Source organism: Leptodactylus fuscus, chromosome 4 (assembly GCF_031893055.1).
Source record: "Leptodactylus fuscus isolate aLepFus1 chromosome 4, aLepFus1.hap2, whole genome shotgun sequence".
NCBI lineage: Eukaryota > Metazoa > Chordata > Amphibia > Anura > Leptodactylidae > Leptodactylus > Leptodactylus fuscus.
In genome coordinates, this window is record NC_134268.1 from 141,082,652 (window position 1) to 141,102,992 (window position 20,341).

Consider the following 20,341-nt stretch of genomic DNA (forward strand, 5'->3'; position numbering starts at 1 on the left):
TTATTAGTGCTATGATGCAGGCGTTTACCATTCTCACAGGTCGCAGCGGCAAAAAAAAAAAAAATCGCACCAAACACTTACACAACACATACACAAAATCATGAATAAAGTTTACATTTCACTCAATCCATGTCCTGCCCATACCTAAGCTTTCTACAGTAAAATACATCTCTAGTGATATCAGTTACATACAGGTATAATGTAATTCTCCTCTGATCTTTACTAGTGGGGTATTCGTATCTTATACCCCCTGAACATAACCAGGAAGTTATTGGAGCTGTGACTCAGACATTTATCATTGTCCAGGTTGCAGCGACAAATAAAGAGTCGCACCAACCTTTATACATCACATACACAAAGTTGCAAATAAAGTTTACATTTCACCCAATCCCTGTCCTGTTATTACCTGAGCTTTCTACAGTATAATACGCTTCTATTGATATCCGTTACATGCTAAAATAATAGTAATAACTATTATCACTAGAGATGAACGTATAGTTTGCTAAAATTTTTATAGCGGGATGGAAAATAATATTTTTAAGTCCTATTTAATTTGCATGCACAAAATGGGATGGTGCATTTCTGCAATTTTTGCGATTCTTTAACACCTGCCCCTGTAAATCTATACATGTATGGTATGTTTGAACTCCTCACATTTAGGAAGTACATTTTGTTTGCAGACAGGGATTGCTTGAGAAACACTTTAGTGCCAAATTTGAATTTTTGTGCAATTTTTTCTTGCAATCTCTTTTGCCGCAACGTTGCATGAAGGTGGTTGTATATATGAAACATTAAGCTGTGTTTTTATATACGGTATGCTGTGCAATATCAGAAAAGTTAGATTTTGGTATCACAGTCACAGTTTGATAGGTGTAGTATGGCTTTTTAACATATTAGTGAATAACATATACAACATAAGCTGTTATTTTAAATTTATTTTGTATATGAATGCGAGATTGAACATGAGTTTTAGGTGCAAATATGTGTTTTATAGCATTTTTTCAAAAAATGTTTTGTGTTTGTCACAAAGTTGCATGAAGGTGGATGTGGCTATCGATGACCCATTGAGACATTTATAATCTTCAGGTCGTCTACTTTCAAAAAATATATAGGGTTTAGGGGTTCATTTACTTTTCATGGTGTGTAATCCCTACATTTTATAGGATGATACTTTTTTTTTTTTTTACATTTCCAGCTTCAAAGCAGATTTTTGTTCCTTCCTGTTCTAGCGATTTTCTGAAGACAAATGTATGCGGGTGTAGGCCTTAGTGATATGTATGACCTCTGCACATGTTGAACTCTTATTTTTAGGAGGTTTGGTGCATTTAATTTATTGTTTGGTTTCCACTTTTAACAACTAATATACATTTGCATTTTTTCATAAAACATTCACTTTAAATCAAAATTGCATGAAGGTGCCTGTTCGTATACAGTACCAAGTGGCATTGAGACAATGCTGCAGGTGTCTACTTTAGGAAACTATATAGGTTTGGGGAAGGGGGGGGATGATTTTTTAATGTTGCAATTTAGCTTTGATTTATCCATCTCAAAACTGTGAAAATTGCTCTGGCTACTGGAGGTGCAAAATTTCCAGAGACCCTTGGCAGTGAAAGGGTTAAACATTGTCTTTCTGATAAGAGATTGAAAAAACATCACTTTGCAATGTGGCTGGTCGATTCTTAAGATTGCTCATTTATATCAGAACTTTACTGATCACATGAAGGAAAGGTTGAAGGAAAAGCTGCAGAACTCCAACAAGTGAGTGATCCACAGTTTGAGGAGCTCTTTTCTGTCATTCTGGAAAAAAAGTGGTGGATCTCATACAATCCACAGTGGTGGATATCCATACAAAAATGGTTTTTCCACATGGGTGAACCCTTAAAAAAGTGTGTGCACCTTAATCAATCATTTAATTAGGTCGTACCCTAGAGAGTGAATGCTCCTACTCCAATTGTCTTCACTCCTGGATATAAATGGCCTTATAAATCAAGCAGTTTCTTGGTTCAAACAATTGTTTGGGTCTGGTTGAAGGACCAAGAAAATTTTCTAACAGGTCTGAAAGGATGTTTAAGGATGCATATGCCTTGCATTTTGGAACTGCTCCTACTGATGAGCATTTAGGAGGTGTCAAAATCTGAGCTGTGCTGAATTAGGTTTGGTAGTCCTAGCTACCCGTATGATGTAACCTTTATGAGATATATCTAGGACATGCTAGAGAATAACTTTTCCTGTTCTTCTATAGACATCTTTGCCGATAGAGAAAAAAAAAAAAAAAAAGTTACCTCCAAAATTTCTTCATACTTCTTGACTGTTCTTTTCAAATCATCTTCCTTCTCTGCAATCTTCTTATGTAGCTGGGTTGTTTCTATCTGATGTGACTGTATTAATTCTGCCTCAACCTCCTGAGCCTTGGCTGATCAAGCAAACAATGCATTAGAAAACAAGCTCTTACAAGAATGTCTTTAGTACTGACTACTAAAATGAATAAGATGCTGCATTAATGCATTAATGTACTATTAATATAACAGCAATTGTATATAGATGGAGAATGTGATGGGAAACATATGTACCCAGTGCATCTACATGCAGGAGTACAACAACTACAATATAAGATTTGAGCTGGCTGAGCTAAATTTGAAAAGGGGAGTTGGTAACACTCAGGTAAAAAATAATTCATAAATATTCAGAAGGAATGGCAAAATGCAGAGGTATCAGAAAGATGCTCTAGAAGTCTTATTATATAGGGAATGCAGGGATATACAGGACTAAAACAGACAAGACAAGAGAAGTCACAGGTCTACTTTAATGGTTGAGTTTCCATGAATATTTGAAATATCTGCAGGGTCTTGCTGAAAATTCTGTTCTCTGGCTGTATATATACACTGTTTCCTATAATTTTTTCTGCTGCCAATAGCCCCATTATATCTGGTAGGCATTTTGCATTTCTCTCTCAGGCTATGGGCATGCACAATTAGGAGCAGTCACCACTCCTTCCCCCCATGCATTACTACTGGTTTAACATAGAATTCTGCTAGGAGTAACTGTAAAATAGCAAATAACTGAGAAAAGCCCACGTGATCATAAAGGAGACCCAGGAACACTGGACTGCAAATACAGCAAAACAGATGCCTGACACAGAAAGCAAAATCTATGGGCACGCTCAGGAAAACTGCTTGCTGTCTATGACATCCTATCAGCAATAACTCAAGCAGTCATAAATAGATACAAGTACATAAGTAGACATTTCTTACATTTGCAAGTTATGCCTATCTGCAGGTTGGGATGGCTTTTGTAGATGTGTGTGGACGCTGTGAGGAAAACAAGTCCCTCCCCTTTACATTCACTGTGTGAAGAGAGACTGACAGACTGTTCCCTCCACCTACTGTGAACCCAACTTATTTCAGTCATAACTAGGGACAGAAATTCACTAGTAACAGGAACTGAACAGCAAATTAGCTAAAAGGGAGACAATCAAGCAGCAGAAACAAAGTTTTTTTTCCAGGCAGAAAACAGCAACTTTTTTTTGTTTTAAAATGCATTAAATCTTGTCTAGGATCGCATGTGCAATGAAACCAAGTTGTCTTAAAAAGTTAGTGACCGTTTAAAGGGGTTGTGCAGCATTAGAAAACATGACTGATTTGGACGTTTAAGGAACGGATATTACGTCTGTTGTTTTTAAAAACAAGTTAACTCAAGTATAGTGAAATTACAGTTGGTCACATGGCAATCCTGGAATTCAGTCATTTATTTTAATGTGAACAAGTTACAGCATTGCCATGTCACCAAAAGATGTGTTTTTTCCATGGATCTATTACCCTTGGAAAAAAAAAAATAAAGCATGCCTTATTATGGCCCATTGATTACACATGGATCTTCCTGGGATTTTCTCTAAAATGTAGCAGACATTACAAATAATCACCAAAAATTCAATGTTTATGAAGCTATTTAGATTTACCAATTGTTTCTTGCACGGAGACTTCCAGTTCACGCTCTTTTTGAGCCAGTTGTGTGTTAAATTCCCTCATGAGCTGTTTTAATGCCGAATTGTGCTTTAATTCTAGATCCTCCTGTTCATGCCTATGTGAAATGACAAACTTTTAAATGTCAAAGTCAAACACATTTACAAAATTACATTTTGGACAAAAAAACAAAAACAAAACAAAAACAAACTGACACGTTAGGGACTTACTGGACTTTCTGCTCAGCTTCATCTAATAGTTCCTTCTTTAATATATCTAGTTCTTGATTATGTTCCTTGCGTAAAGACCTCAAGTCTTTCTGCAGCTTGGTTACTTCCTTACGGAATTTTTGTATTTCTCCTTCCGCTTCTTGTAGTTTTGTCTTCAACAAGTTCTCCTGGGATTGAATATCATCAAAAAGTACCTTGAGTTCTTCATAAGCTTTGGATCGCTCTTCTAACTTTTCATTACAAGTTCTCAAATCGGAATCTTTTGCAGCTAACTGTTCCTGTAGAGAAAGTAAAACCTCCTGATGTTGCTCCAGTTTGAGCTTCTCTGCTTCTCTCTCGGTCACCAGGGACAACTCTTTTTCATTTATGATCCTTTCACTTTCACCAAGTTTCTTCTCAGTCATCTCATTCATATCTTCCAACTGTTTCAGTCTCTTTTCCTTTAGCAGCATCTCATCTCTTAGGTTAGATAATTCACTGTCCTTCTGAAGGTGCTGCTCTTGTAGCATTGCAAGTTTTTTCTCAAGTTCTTCTCTCTCCTGGTTCAAGCCTGCATGCAATGCCTGGCTTTCACTTTGGATCTGATCCTTGAGACTTTGGAGTTGAACTTGCAAATCTTGTTTAGATTTTTCCTTTTCTTCTAACTGAGACATTAGTTGCTTCTTAACGGATGCAATTTTTTGTTCTGCTTTTTTCTTGAGCTCTGCAACTTTTTTGGCGTTTTCACTTGTCAATCGCTCTTCCAATGTTTTCAAAGCCTTATCTTTGCTCTCTGTTAACTCCGCTTTTAGCTGTTCCAACTGACTTTGCTTTGCAGCACTATCTTCTTTCAATCTTGAGATTTCGTTTTCTAGTGTAAGTATTTGTTGCTGTGCTTCCACAGAGTGACTATCCTTTTCTGAGGCAACGTTTTGGATGTGTGAAAGCTGTTCTACAAGTTGTCTTTTTTCAACACTCTGCTGCTGAATTTGTCTATCTACCTCTTCTGTCAAACATTCTTTTTCCTTCATCAATTTGGTTATCTCTGACTCCAATTCCTGAATTTTGGAATTCTGGTGTTCTACATTGTTGGCCAACTCCAGTGCTAGGGTTTCTCTCTTGGCTTGATCCTTTTCGGTGTTGCTGCGATAGTGCTCAAATTCTTTTCCGACCTTCTCAATTTCTCCATCCTTTTCAAGCAGTTGTTTATTAACAGTTTCAATCTTCTCTTGCAAATCTTTGATTGTTTGGCGATTTTGGGTAAACCGTGCTTCTGCTTTTTTCTTCCAGTCATCGAACTTGCTTCGGAGCTTATCTGCTTCTTTTACAGAGGCAGCTTTTTCTTTATTCAGATCTTCAATATTTGATGTGAGGTCCTGGATCCTCTTAAGTAATTGCTGTTGACTTTCATTGTGCTGGGAGCTGATAAAAGCTATTGCTTTCTCCTTTTCCTCCAAGGCCACACTGTTCTCAAGTTTTAACTTGAGTTCATTTACTTCAGTGTCTCGCTCTTTTAGCGCGGCAGTCAATGATGTAACCGTATTGATATTTTCAGAGAGCTCTTTTTTTAACTGTGTAATGCAAGATTCCTTTTCGTCAGCCACTTTCTGATGGTTCCCTCCTTCTTTCTGCAAGGCTTCCTTCTCTATGGAAAGAGACTTTAGCTCTTCCTTCATAGCTAGAATCATATTTTCTTTTTCGTGCAATTGTAGGCTGTTTTGTGTCAAGGATGTATTCATGGTCTTATACTCATTACTTAATTGATTAAGTTGAGTTTCTAAGTCTTGGATTTTACTTATGTGTTTTGAAATTGGTTCTTTTAATTTACATATTGTTTTCTCACAAACCTCAATTCTGAGTGTTAATCTAGTCATATGATCATTGTATTTACTACTTAGTGCAGACATTAAAGACTCCAACAATGACAAAACCTCTTTGCAACTATTTTCATATTTCTGTTGACTTTCAAGTAGTAGTCTTTTGCACCAAGCTTCTTTCTCTAAAAGTTTTTCTGACAACTCTTTTGCAAGTGTTGCAGACGTATTACTGTGTAAAGCTTCAAGTGACTGACATTTTTCTTCTGCTTTGCATAGTTTATCAAGTAGCTCATTCATTTCGCTTTTATTTGCTTCCACTGATGCCTTTAGGTCATTATGTTGAGATTCGACCAAGTTTTTGTCATTCACAAGTGACACATATTCTTTTCGCACCCTTTCAAGTTCAGATTTCAAGTCATTTTCACTCTGGGTCAAAGACAACACCTGAGTGCTCATCTTATTTAGCTTCTCCTGTAGTTCTTGGAAAGCGATATCCAAACTATTCTTTTCTTCCTTTAGCACAGTAATCTGTTTATCCAGTTCCTCCTTCTGCTTGCTGAGGTTATTGAACAGCTGTTTAGTCTCAGTTATCTCTTGTTCTTTCTCCTGAAGTTCAGTCTCATGCTTTTCTCTCAGCTCTTCCACATGCTGGCTAAACGTTTTCTCCCAATCCTGTCTTGCCCCCTGTAATTCTCTTTGGTGTGCCTCCTTCACACTCTCAATTTGCTCTTTATGGTTCTTTTCCAGCTGAGACAATGCATCATTAATTCCAGCTGAACTTGCATGTGCCATCTCCAGCATTTTATCATTAAACTGCTTTTCTTTATCATCCAATTCAAGTTGTTTCTTCTCCAATTCTTTTTTGAGCTTACTTTCCATCTCAGAAAACTTCTTTTTAGAGGCCTCTTGCATATCTTTAATCCTTTGCTTCATTCTTTCAATTTTGGTATCTTGGCTTTTAGTTTTTGCTCGGTGGTCTTCTCGTAAAGACTCCATTTCTATTACTTTGGAAGACAAATTTTGGTTTAGCTGGTCAATAAGTTGCTTCTGAGCTTCTTTAAGCTTCTGAGTCTCATCTTCCTTATCAACAGCAACCTTGTGCAGTTCTTCAACTTGAGATTTATATTCATTTATCTTCGTCTCAGACTGTAAGATCAGATCGCTAATTTGTGTAGCCTGCTGTTCAACTTTTAGAGAAAGGTTTTGTACTTGTTCTTTATGAGAATCCAACTCGGCATTCAAAAGCTTCAGTTTTGATTCTTGTTCTTCAGCTGACTGTTTAAGATGGTCCCTCTCCTCGGTCAGAACACTCAACTTTTCTTGTTTATCTTTTATCTCAGCGGTATAGGTTTCTGCATCTTCCTCCTTCTTTTGATATGAGCGATGCAGCTCATCCAGTTTGGCAGAAATGGTTTTTAATTCCCCATCAGCCTTTTCAACTGCTTCCTTCAATTGTTGCTTTTCAAGCTCTAAATGTTCCATCTCCTTTTCCTTTCCATCTAGCAAATGCTTCAAATTATTAATTTCTTCCTTCAGATCTTTTTCTACCCCCTCAGTCAATATCTCCTTCTCTTTTTCAATAGTACCAATATGGTCTTGGTGTTGCTTCTGGAGGGCTTCTAGCTGACCTTCATAGTCTAGTTTTATTTTCTCCATTTCATTCTGACAATCCAAAAGCTTCTGGTCAATCTCCTGACGTAGCTTTAGAGCTTCAGACAATTCAGATGACAGGGCTTCCAGTTCTGTTTGCTTCACATCCAATTTCTCCAAGGTTTTCTCATTCATCTCCTGAATATGAGCCTGGAACATACGCTCCTTTTCTTTTAATTGGGTATCAAATTCTTGTTTCCATTTCTCTTTCAACGTGGTGATCTCGGCTTCATGTTCATGCTTTAAACCTTCGAGCTGTTCCATCAGTTTTTTTTCTTCATCCTGACTACGGAGCTCAAGTTCTTGCTTGTGTTTCTCAATAATAGCAGTGATTTCTGCATTGTGCTTATTTGATTCACTTTCTAGCCGACTGGATAATTCTTCTGATTTTATGTCACTATCCTGAGATGTCTTAGCAAGGAAACTTTCCAACTCAAGAATTCTCTATCAAAAATGAAAAAAGAAACAAAAACCACACATGGTATAAATAAAAAGTATATGAAAACAAGACATTAAAGTAAAAAAAAAAATGCAACAACAAAATGAATACGGGATAGTGAAATGTTTCTTAAAGACTCATTAGCATAATTTTTTTTCTTTCCATGGGGGACACAATCTTCATTAACCATTAATTATGTTGAGACAGTTTACTGTCACAGTTATAATGAAATAATTGACAGTTCTACTTTTTTTTTTTTTTTTTTTAATGTAGATTGTGAGCCCCACATAGGGATCACAATGTACATTTTTTTCCTATCAGTATGTCTTTGCAGAATGGGAGGAAATCCACACAAACACGGGGAGAACATACAAACTCCTTGCAGATGTTGTTCCTGGCAGGATTCGAACCCAGGACTCCAGTGCTGCAAGGCTGCAGTGATAACCACTGAGCCACCGCGTTGCCCCTCAGTTCTACATTCGTAGACATAGGTTCTCTAAAAAAAATTCTTCTAAACAATCTAAGATAAGAATAAGACAAGGATAATAATGTCCCCCAACAGGCAGAAATGTTACAGTCTCAAGCAGCCCATGTGTTGCTGTGTCGAGGCGTCATGACACGGATAGCAGAGCAAAAAAAGAAAGTGACATTTTAAAAAAGCAAAATGGAATTTTTTTTTTCTCCTTCATTTTGACACACACACAAAAATAAATAATACAGCTAGTATTACCATATTTACTTATTCCTTTCTTCCTTGTGATATCAAAATGATGCCCTGAGAATAACATTGCTTTCTCTTCTCTCAAGGGGGTCACCATCTGAGGCATCAGATCTCTCTGTATGATTCAAACTGTATGGATTGTACCCCACAGGCTGTCCAAAGGGGGACAACATCAGCTATTACTAGTTACTGCTGATATAAGACAGCTTGTGTCACACAGCTATAATGGAGGAGAGTCTTCTTGCCTGTAAAATTTTGGTCTCTGACCATTTGCAAGAATATGTAACGAAAGGATACTTACACTGCCCTCTAGCAGTAGTGATAGTACAATCCTCTAGTTGCACATGTGATGTACGAAGTTTTGGGTAATATCCTGGTTTATTTGCAAAATTCTTCACTCATTGGCCACTAGATTTTTCTTCTATGTTATGAACATGAATTAAAAGCTATATTTTATACTAAAGTAAAGGCTTTATTGTGCTAAATTTTTACATATTTTTTTCTGATTATTTGCCTGAACGGGGAGGTTTTTTTTCATGCACATTCAGCCTTGTTAAACTAGAGATGTGTAGTAGCTGTGAAGCATAATCTTTTGTCTATAAATAAAGTTTTAGCTTTTATTTAAAGGGAGTACTGTGCAATTTTTATTAAAGGTCTATTAGTGCTTAATTAATGGGTTAGTAAGTGCACCCAAATACCTTTAGCGGCGTTGAGTAATTTCTGGGTTTCTCTGGGTGCTCCTGGCTTCCTCTGCATTTGTTTGTATGGGTAACTTACTGCTGTATTAGCCTACCACTACCATGATGCATTTCTCTCAGATCCCCTCCCTGTTTCCCTAGCTAGCCCACGGACTACGAGCCCTACCTACCAACTAACCAATCCCCTAACCCCCTCTATCAAACTTACCTGTCTTCTTGTCCTGGACTGCCCCAGGAATATAAGTAAATACACAATTTTTTATTTTTTTTAAGGGAGTAAATTAGAAGTTAGAGGAAGAGTTCTAGCTTGGTGTAAAATTTTTAGTCTAACCCGGACAACCCCTTTAAACACTAATAATTTGAGAAATATTTACTGAAGTTGTGAAAGAATGACACAACTTACCGTTCTACATTCTTCAAGCTCTTGTTGCATTTCCTGAAGCTGGTTTTCAGTTTGTGTTTGAATGGCTTTCTTCTGAAGCTCCATCTCTTCTAAAGCAAGTAATGCTTGCTGTTCTTTTTCTTGCATAGTTTTCAAATGCTCTCCTTGGCCCTTCGTCTGTGATAAAGTATAAAAAGACCAGTGCTCAAAAAAACAATCCATGTATGTAATAAAGCCCTGTACAGCTGAAGTGGCACTATAGATAAAATGAAAAACTCTTGTAAGCTCTTTTTAGCAGGGCCCTCAATCCCATTGTGTGAACTGACTATTACTATGTAATGTATCTTTTTGTCTGTACTTGAACCCTACAATTTGTAAAGTGCTGCGGAATATGTTGGCGCTATATAAATAAAATATATTAAAGCTTGCAAAACAAGAAAATGATGGTAAAATAGAAAGACATTTCACAACTAAATTTTGAAGCCCTTTAAATACATGTTGCCTTATGCATCATACTAGCTACAAAAGGAGGAAAACTATGGAAACCCACAAAAAAAGTAAATTTTTGAAAATTGTGCAACTTCACAATACTCTTTTGTTTTGCTTCTCTTCTATTTCAAAAGACAGAAACATCATCATGCACAGACCCAAAACTTCAAAAAAACAAAAGATATTTCTGAAAATACACTGCTCCAACACGCAGAACATGTTTGATATAATATGCATGCAAATCCACCCTGAAATCAGCATCAGATTCCATCCCAATGTTTTCAATGGGAGGCAGTGATTGCTCCAGAATGCTAACAAAATAAGTGTCTTGCTCAATCTCGCTCGCGTGGATTCTGCAGCCACGGAGGCCGCAGTTTCAGACTCCCCACTGATTAGGCCCCATTCATCTGAGCCTAATCAATGACAAAATACTGCCACAGACAGCCTTGGGGTCTAAAATAGCCTAGCAGTTCCTATCTAGATGCAATCTTAACAATGGAGGACTGGAGCAAATGCTAAAAGGGGCATTTCTATCTCAGTAGTATCAGAAAAATGTATAAGAGATCGTTAAAATAAGGCGTTTGTCAAATATATCTGTACAGAGACGTGCCTCTGTGACTCCATCTGTCTATTCCACAAGTTGTCTAGAACAGACAAGTTAGAAAACGGACACGGGGAGTTTTCTTCTATTATTGAGCATTGCTGCAACCTCACTAAACACGTCCATCCTAAATTCAGCTCCAACTCCTGGGCAGTGAAAGGGTCAACTGACACTGGGAGGAGCTGGATCCAGGATGGGCGTGTTTAGTGATGATGCAGCAGTGCTCAGGAATAGAACAAAACTCGACCCTGTGCTCCAAGATCAAGTGCTGCTTTGCTGAAACTTCAGAAAGGTATGGTTTATATTCTGCTAACAGCATTTACAGCACTTTGGGAGCGGTCTGAGACTATGGGACAGAATGAGAATACAGCTACTAATCGAACACTATTAACAGAAAAACGGTAGATCCCAAAGTATCTGCCACAGATTCTATAAACGAATGAAGAGGAGTTTCAATTACTGTGTAACCATGATTTTTACTTTGTAAGTATTCCTATATGTTCGCTTTATTTTTAAAGATTCTGAAACCTTGACTTACCAAAGCATTTTTTAGTTTTTCTTGATACTCCTCTTCAAACACTCTTAGTGCTTCCTTGTGTTCCATCTCTTTATTACTTAAGGCTTCAGCATGTAATTTTTCCATCTCCTGAATACGCTCATCACATGTTTTCTATAAAAAATGAAAATGGGACTCATTATCAAATATTTCACACAAAAGGATGGGACATGTAGCCTTACAAAAAAAGAAATAAAGAAAAACAAATTGATTACAAAAAAAAAAAAAAAAAAAAAAAAAAAAAAAAAAAAAAAAAAATTAAAAATACATGTAAAAACAAAAGAATCGGGTGGAAAATTCCACACTTTCATGGCAATTACATGGGAAATCAACTAATATTGTATGGTGTCCAATATGTTTTATAATTTTTAACTCAGACCTCTATGACATACTCCCTTATATCCCAAAAGTGGAACACACATCTATCTGTAGTACTGCAGCAGTCAGTAAAAACAGCTGAGCTTGAATGCTTGACTGTATTTGAAACGCCTACAGAAGAAATCCTCATTCTAAGAATATGTACAGATCCCAGAGGTAGAACCAACATCTTATCAGATTAATTAAACATAGAAAAAGAAGAGTATGCTTTTACTTTCGGGTTCCATGGAATCTGCCATTTTGGTCCATGGGCTTGGTAGTCAACTTACTGAGGATGAGCTGCAATTTTCCACATTTTTAAAGACATTTCCAAAACCCATTTTTCAAGGGACCAATTCAATTTCTGATTTTACTGGAATTTTTTTGTCGTGCCATGTTACATTTGCAGAGCTGCTGAGCCACCAGAACAGTACAAACACCCAAAAAAGTGACACAATTTTGGAAGCTAAGGGGTATAGTGGGTATTTTGAACTCATAGCTTTTTCAGATTTTATGAACATTGCGAAATGAAAGTGAAATATGCCTTTTTTTCCCCTAATAAAATGTCACGTAAGCCACCCAAAATTTTATCGTTAACACGTAGGAATAGCCTTAAGAATGGCTATTTTTCTCCTAGCTTTCGTTGTCTTCTCCGCGCCGCCATTCGCCTAAAATCCCATTTTTGATGGTACGTAAAGTTAGAAGCCACCACCGGAAGAAAACGCGGTGCTGCGAAAGAACTCAATTACATACCGACAAAAACCGGGATTTTAGGCGAACGGCGGTGCGGAAAAGACAATTAAAGGTAGGAGAAGAATAGCCTTTCTTAAGGCTATTCTGACATGTTAATGATAAAAAAAAAAAAATTAATTGAATGATAGGATCCCTTTAAGGAGAAAATGAATTCCCCAGTTTGTTACACAATTTCTCCTGAAAATAACATATATGTGGTGGTAAACTGCTGTAGAGGGCAGATCTTGCTAGAATAGTTTTCGGGTACAATGTTACAATGTTGTATGTGCAGAGCCACTGAGGTGCCAGAGCAGTGGAAACCCCCCCCCCCCCTCCAAAAGTTACCTCATTTTGAAAACTAGAGCACTCAAGGAATTTATCAAGGGGAACAGAGAGAAACTCAATAAGTAATTTAACCTTACATTTGTCAAAGTGGACCATGGAAGTGGAAAATTATATTTTTCTTAAAAAATTATTTTCTTCATTTCCAGGAGAAAATAAACTCAAAGTTTATTAAGCAATTCCGTGTAAATACCGAAATGCCCCACTTGAGAATGTATACTGCTGTACGAGTACACGGGGGGGGGGGGGGGGGGCTAGGATGCAGAAGCAGTTTTCAGGTCCCATTACGTCCATTAAAAAATTTTTTTATAGGTTAACTCTAGACAGTCAAAGTTTAATTTTATGCAATCAATATATAGATTGTTCAGAAGTTACCCCGATCTCCCCCTCTCCCCTGCTGTTTCAACAACATACGCATACAAGCTCTCATGATCTCCTTCCACTAGTGTTTAAGATAAAAGATCAGGAGAACCTCCACACTCATGCTAATATTAGTCAATGTTGAATCAGCAGCAGAAAGAGGGAAATCTGGGGTTTATTCTTGGCAAGGGTTGAAGGTATTGTCCAGTATATACAATTTTTCCCATGGAGGCCGGATAAGCTTCTGGCCTGAGTTCTCACCTCATGTGACCACAGACGTCAAATCAGCTGCCTAAGCAAAGGAACCAGGACGTCACTCATACACATCCCTGTGACATCCCGTGCCTTTCCTTAGTCCACTGATTGGCCTCAAAGGTCACGTGTGCTGAGGACTTCTGCCAGAACAAACGCCAGAAGCAGCAGGACTGGACTGTGGCGGGAGAAAGCCGGGCACCAGACACAGGAGAATATTTTTTTGTTTTTTTCACCATCCCTGGCTTCCTTGCAAAAAAAACAAAAAACCTGTATATCCTGGACAACCTCTTTAATCCTGTGTAATCAATATTTAGATTGCTCAGAATTAACGCCCAACATCCCTGCTCCCCCATTTTCAACATTGATTGCTAGATAAGCAAACTTATAGCAGCTCCTGACCTTTGTCTTGAATCATTATGATCACAAGCGCCACAACCAAGCAAATTTGTCTGGTAATTGTTGGGCAGGTGGCAGCAAACAAAGGGGAAGCAAGCGGTTAGAGATATAGTGAATCACAAAACCCCTATTCACTTCCTAATAGAAATTGGAAAGGTTCTATTAGGATGTGAATAAGCAATGCTGTGACATGAAGTGGTTAAATATACTGAACAATGTTCAGTAAAGACGTACATACCTTCATAATATCCACCACCTCCTGCTTCACACGACTAAGTTCCTTTTGGATTTTCACACGCTCCTCCTCACTGGCCTGCTCTATGGCTCTAATCTGCTCCTCCATTTCTTGCTTGCCTTTTTTATGGGCCTCCTCTGTACTCTGTGAGGCACTTAAAGCTTTTTCTAGTTGTTCGAAGGCTAAAATGAAAGTAAAAGCGAATAAATTTAAGGTCAAAGTAAAAGGGACAACATATTATATCAAATGTGTTAATATTTTTCTACATAAGTGGTTATATACAGAAAAAAAAAAATCACTAAATGTTCTTTTCTAGCAATATATAATTACTGCCACTACACTATACAATGCACCTGTTTAAGCTTTTATACATACAGAACACAACAACAACTTCTTGATATTTTATGTTGGATAAGAAGTTTTTCACAACTGAAAAGTGTACAATTTGTTTAGCCAGCTTTATCATGTTTTTCAAGGAGCAATAGAGCCACATTGTATAGATCCACATTCCTATACACATTTTTTGATCAAGATGAAGACAATGGGACACATTTATTATGCATTGTATGCAGGTTTTCTGGCGTACAAAGCATAAATAGTGGAAATTTTTGGCGCAAAATGTTTTTGTAATCTGTGCTGGCTTTGCCACCTTCCAAAAAGGCAGAGACATGCAGGGGGCCAGGGCAGACGGTAACGAAAATCTGCAATAAGTGGCAGGGAAAATGTACGCCATCTATGAGCTGTGTGTGTGTATATATTATATATATATATATATATATATATATATATATATATATATATATATATATATATATATATATATATATATATATATATATTTATATATGGCACACCCTTCACTGGCTGGATGGGCTTATGTTTCAATTCAATGTTTCCCAATGCTTTCAATACCCAAGACAAAAACCTTCCCTAGTGTTAAGATCCAATCCATTTTAGACAAAATAGACGTACAACATAAGAATTTACTAAATATGATATGGACGAAAGTAGAGCTAAACTGCTCTTTGATCATTCGGCTTTTATGGAAGCAACGCATGCAAAGCATTTCAATCACTTTCTGAGATCTTCATCTTCACAAATGTATGGATGTAAAATTTTCAGGAGCAGTGAACTTAAATTGGTCTAGGAAAAATCTAAAAGTGGCCCCATGCCATAAGTGAATTAAACTGACAGAAGACAGGGCCAACATAAGTAAGGGGTTGGTTTAGGCAAAATGCCCTCAACTGTGAACCGTGTGGGCTACTTTTCTACTTTTGAAGACTATAGGAGCCCAAAACATAGAATATAAATTCACACTCTCTAGAAGTTAATGAAAAAAAATATATAATAAAATTTGTTCTGCAAGTTCTCCCTAGTATGTAAATACCACATATGTGGATGTATACTGCTGTTTGGGCAAATGGCAGGGCGCAAAAGGGAAGGTATGCCATAGGGCTTTTGGAGGGCTGAAATTGTTTTCAAGCAGCATGAAGCATTTGTAGAGACCTTGAGGTACAAGAATAGTAGAGCCCTTGAGGCATATAGTAAGCATTTTGACCCCACAGGTATTTAACAAAATTTATTAACACATTTTTGATTTCCACAAGGAAAATAGAAGTAAATGCTCCCCACAATTTGTTACACAATTTCCTAAAAGTAATAATCCTTACATGGGTAAAAACTGTTGTAAAAGCTTAAAGAGGACCTCTCTTTAATTCAGCGCTTTCATCGGCTTTCCCGATCTGTGCCCGGTGTAAAGCGCTATCGGTCGTGGGACTGTAGGGCTTTACAGTCAGAAGGGCGTTTCTGACACTTAGCCAGGGACGCCCTTCTGCCCAGCAGCACCTATCTCTAAGACTGGGGAGGAACGCCCCCTCCCTCTCCTGATAATACTAGTCTATGGACGAGCTGTGTGAGCAGAGGGAGGGGGCGTTCCTCCCCACGCCACAGTACAGCGCAATAGGCGCTGCTGGGCAGAAGGGCGTCCCTGGCTAACTGTCAGAAACGCCCTTCTGACACTAAAGCGCTACTGTACCGGGACTGATAGCGCTTTACACCGGGCACAGATCGGGAAAGCCAATAGTGCACTGAATTCAGCGCACTGTCAGCTTTCCAGCAGTATATAAAACTGCCTGTGCCCAATCTGATGAAAGGTCCTCTTTAAGAAATTGTTTCTAGTTGATGCTACAGATAATGAGGCCATTTAAAAAGGTGGAAAACCATTTGACAGGTTCTCTTTAAGTGCAATTAAAAGGTAAAGGCGATTTACTCACACTAACAAAATACACATGTAGACAAAATCAAATCCATGAACAAAATCTAACAAAATATTACTTTATTCCACTATAATGTAGTGCTTTTAAAGAGGTTCTCCGATTATTATTATTTTTACTTTAAACTCTGCAGTCTGGGATCAGGAATGGTACAGAAACACGGCTGCCAAGATTCCTTTTTGCCTTCTACGTGCAAATCCAACATTGTCATATGCGACAGTCTTGCTGCTAGGGAGACACTGCCTAACATTCAGTCTTTTTAAGAAGGTTGTTGCATCTATATCAAACAATTCAACTTAGACTGCCTAGGCCTTCAGTTGAAGAAAGCACTGACAATACATCTAAGAAAATCTAAGCTAAATTGAAGAAGCTCTTTAAGATAAAGCACAGCAAACCAACACAACATGCACTAGACTACATGCACTGCAATGAGCTACTACAGTAACATCTTAAAAGTAGAAATATCAAGTGGTCAAAACTACAATTTTATGATAGGACTTACAAATGGATTTCAAAACGCACAAAGTTTCCTGTTATATAACAGTGATGTTGTTGCTCAGACAATTGCTATAATGTACTTTATGGCATCATCTAATTTTCTTATATTGGTTTTACCGTCTTTAATGACTTACAGCTACTTTTGCTACTAAAAAAAATCCTTATTTAAAAAAAAAAAAAAAAAAGTTGGTCAGGTGTACTTATTGCCTATTCTATTGACAAGCCATTAATGTCTGACTAGCAGCGGGCCAAGTGCTCCCTTCTTCCCCCGCACGGATCAGCTGTACATGGTCTCTTCCGATGCTCTTGCATCTTGCTCCATCCCCTGTAGTGGCCAAGCACCAGCACTGCAGGTCGCCGCCCACTGAGGTCAACGGAAGCCGAGTTTCAGTACTGTGCCCAGCCACTATACATGTCACAAGCAAACTGCTTCCAGTGCCCATATTACTGTATATTACAACATGGAGCAGATGTGACTCCACACAACTGACCCATACAGGAGACCCTTGTGGCCTCCGACCATCAGATATTTATGGCCAATCCTTAGAATTAAAAAAAAAATAAAATAACCTGGCCAACCTTTTTAATTAAGGCTACTGGAGCATATGCCAAATGAATCCAGAGCTACAATGAAATGGTATGTGAAATTTGGCATATGGGAATATGAATCTTACCTTTTTCACTGTATGGAGTAGCAAAATAGATTATTTTATTTTTACATGTATGTCACCCTGAACCCGCCAAATTCAGCAGGACTGGCCAACCATCTAATCTATATGGGACTGCTCGACTTTCCTACAAACAGCAGATGACAGAGGAGTTGAGGATCGAGCAGTTCTCAAGGAGATAAGCGGTTTTTGTTGCCTGGTAAGAACCTTCTCCTCATTTTGAATATATACACGTCCGCCACAATTTTCTAATACCAATGATACAATTTTATAATATCATACAGCAATTGTTCTTGCTTATAAATTCATGGTTGGCGCCGGTCTGAAAGGCCTTTATTGACAGAAGCAGATTGATGTTACAGACAGAATTGTATTTCCAATTCTATGACGCAATGTACACCTTGATTGTCTGAGTAGCAAGAATATTATTATTACCATTATCCTAAAATGATAACTAAAGAAAATAAACATCCCTTACCCCAATCCTGTTCATATAAGGCTTGGGAAAGGCACCATTATTTGGCATGCATGAATACACAAAAATAAGATGACTTGTGTGAGAGCATTTGAAGCTGGTGAATTTATCAAAAATCAGTAAGTAAAACAGTGATAAGGAAATCAATATGAAATCCATATGTATTTGTAAAATAAATAACAAGAAAAGGCTGAGGTCACACTAGCGTTCAGTGACTCCGTCTCCCAATACGGTTAAAATACAGCAGAAACCCAAAAGAACCATTATTATAGTCTATATTACAGACCACGGGTAACCGTTTTTTAATAAGCAGATAAGGTTTCTGTTTTTGGGTCCTCAAGCGGATCCGAACAACAGAAACCCAAACGCTAGTGTGAACCTAGAGGAAGCAAGACAATCTTCAAGAATATCAAAACACAATATTAAAAGCCCATCTACACCTTCACAAATAACCCCTTGTCATACCAATGTACCTAAAATGTAAAATGGATTGTAGTTTGATGCTGCAGATCTATTCCCATCTGCCTCCAATAATTTCCTAATATATATTTGGGAAATTAGCAAAGCAAGAGAAGGCTAGGTTCACATCTGCACTGGAGTATCCTTAGGAAACTGCGTAAAATTGTCGGAGAGAAAAGTCCTGCCCAGTCTCTTCATCTTTCGGGTCCCCATACAGACCCGGACAACGAACAGACCAAAGCTATGGTGGATCTAGCGGAAATCAGTATGCCTGCAGGGTCATATATCACATGGCACAAGGCCATACATCACATAGTGACAATGTTTGATATTGGAGCTCAGACCCATTCATCTGAATGGGACAGAACTGCAGCATGGCTATGAAATCAATGATAGTGAAGTTACTAGCCTGAGAAGAGGAAGTGAAGCTCATTGGTGGCACAGACTGATCTAATATAGATGACCTATTCTAAAAATATGGATGCAATGGATGGACCAACCTGTTTGGGATACAGGCCGAAGGACAGAGCTCACCCGGACATACCAGAAACCTCTTTATTATTGGAATGAGAACATGGCACAATGCGTTTCGGACCACTGATGGTCCTTTCTCAAGTGCACAACTGCTTGTCGGGATGGCTCAAGAGCTCTTGTCCGGGTGAGCGCTGTCCTTTGGCCTGTATCCCAAACAGGTTGGTCCATCCATTGCATTCATATATTACGTTCTTGTGACGTCACTGCAGCTGCTGCCCATTGAACTGTCCTGAACACTACCAGCACTGACTTGTGTCTAAAGGCTCCGTCAAGCTGTTGTGACTCCATCAGAATCCAACTAGGTGAGCAGACACTCGTCTCTCGGTTTCCATTTTACCCTGTGATAATACACGAGAATCGGCTCGGTGTCTCTCCTATTCTAAAAATAGGTCAGTAACATACCATAATCCTGGAAAACCAATACTGAAAAAGATGTGAAACTAATGTCAAAAGAATATCTGAGTGGGTCTGACACCTGGGACCCACACAGCAAAGCTATTTGAAGCAATGCTTTTGATACTGATGACCAATATAAGACAGATCGAGTCAGACACCCAAGGTGCCCGTTTGCATATGCACATATGCAGCAGCACAGTGGACAGAGTTAAACAAATATATATATATATATATATATATATACATATATATATATATATATATATATATATATATATATATATATATATATATATATATATATATATATATACACACACACACATATACACTCACCGGCCACTTTATTAGGTACACCTGTCCAACTGCTCGTTAACACTTAATTTCTAATCAGCCAATCACATGGCGGCAACTCAGTGCATTTAGGCATGTAGACATGGTCAAGACAATCTCCTACAGTTCAAACCGAGCATCAGTATGGCGAAGAAAGGTGATTTGAGTGCCTTTGAACGTGGCATGGTTGTTGGTGCTAGAAGGGCTGGTCTGAGTATTTCAGAAACTGCTGATCTACTGGGATTTTCACGCACAACCATCTCTAGGGTTTACAGAGAATGGTCCGAAAAAGAAAAAACATCCAGTGAGCGGCAGTTCTGTGGGCGGAAATGCGTTGTTGATGCCAGAGGTCAGAGGAGAATGGCCAGACTGGTTCGAGCTGATAGAAAGGCAACAGTGACTCAAATAGCCACCCGTTACAATCAAGGTAGCCAGAAGAGCATCTCTGAACGCACAGTATGTCGAACTTTGAGGCAGATGGGCTACAGCAGCAGAAGACCACACCGG

General features: G+C 38.2%; 1 protein-coding gene across 2 annotated transcripts in view; it reads right to left on the reverse strand.

The window, feature by feature from the left end:
* GOLGA4 (golgin A4) overlaps window positions 1-20,341 on the reverse strand; it is a 62,464-nt gene that overhangs the window by 15,271 nt on the left and 26,852 nt on the right. The window contains exons 13-19 of one of the 2 annotated variants that reach the window (XM_075271069.1): window positions 18,116-18,136; window positions 14,202-14,380; window positions 11,504-11,635; window positions 9,897-10,052; window positions 4,190-8,079; window positions 3,956-4,077; window positions 2,283-2,413 (exon numbers count right to left, since the gene is read on the reverse strand). In XM_075271069.1, coding sequence (XP_075127170.1) covers window positions 2,283-2,413; window positions 3,956-4,077; window positions 4,190-8,079; window positions 9,897-10,052; window positions 11,504-11,635; window positions 14,202-14,380; window positions 18,116-18,136 — 4,631 coding nt within the window. Of the gene's footprint in view, window positions 1-2,282; window positions 2,414-3,955; window positions 4,095-4,189; window positions 8,080-9,896; window positions 10,053-11,503; window positions 11,636-14,201; window positions 14,381-18,115; window positions 18,137-20,341 lie in introns of those variants that run through there. The other variant, XR_012715466.1, reaches the window with a different exon arrangement.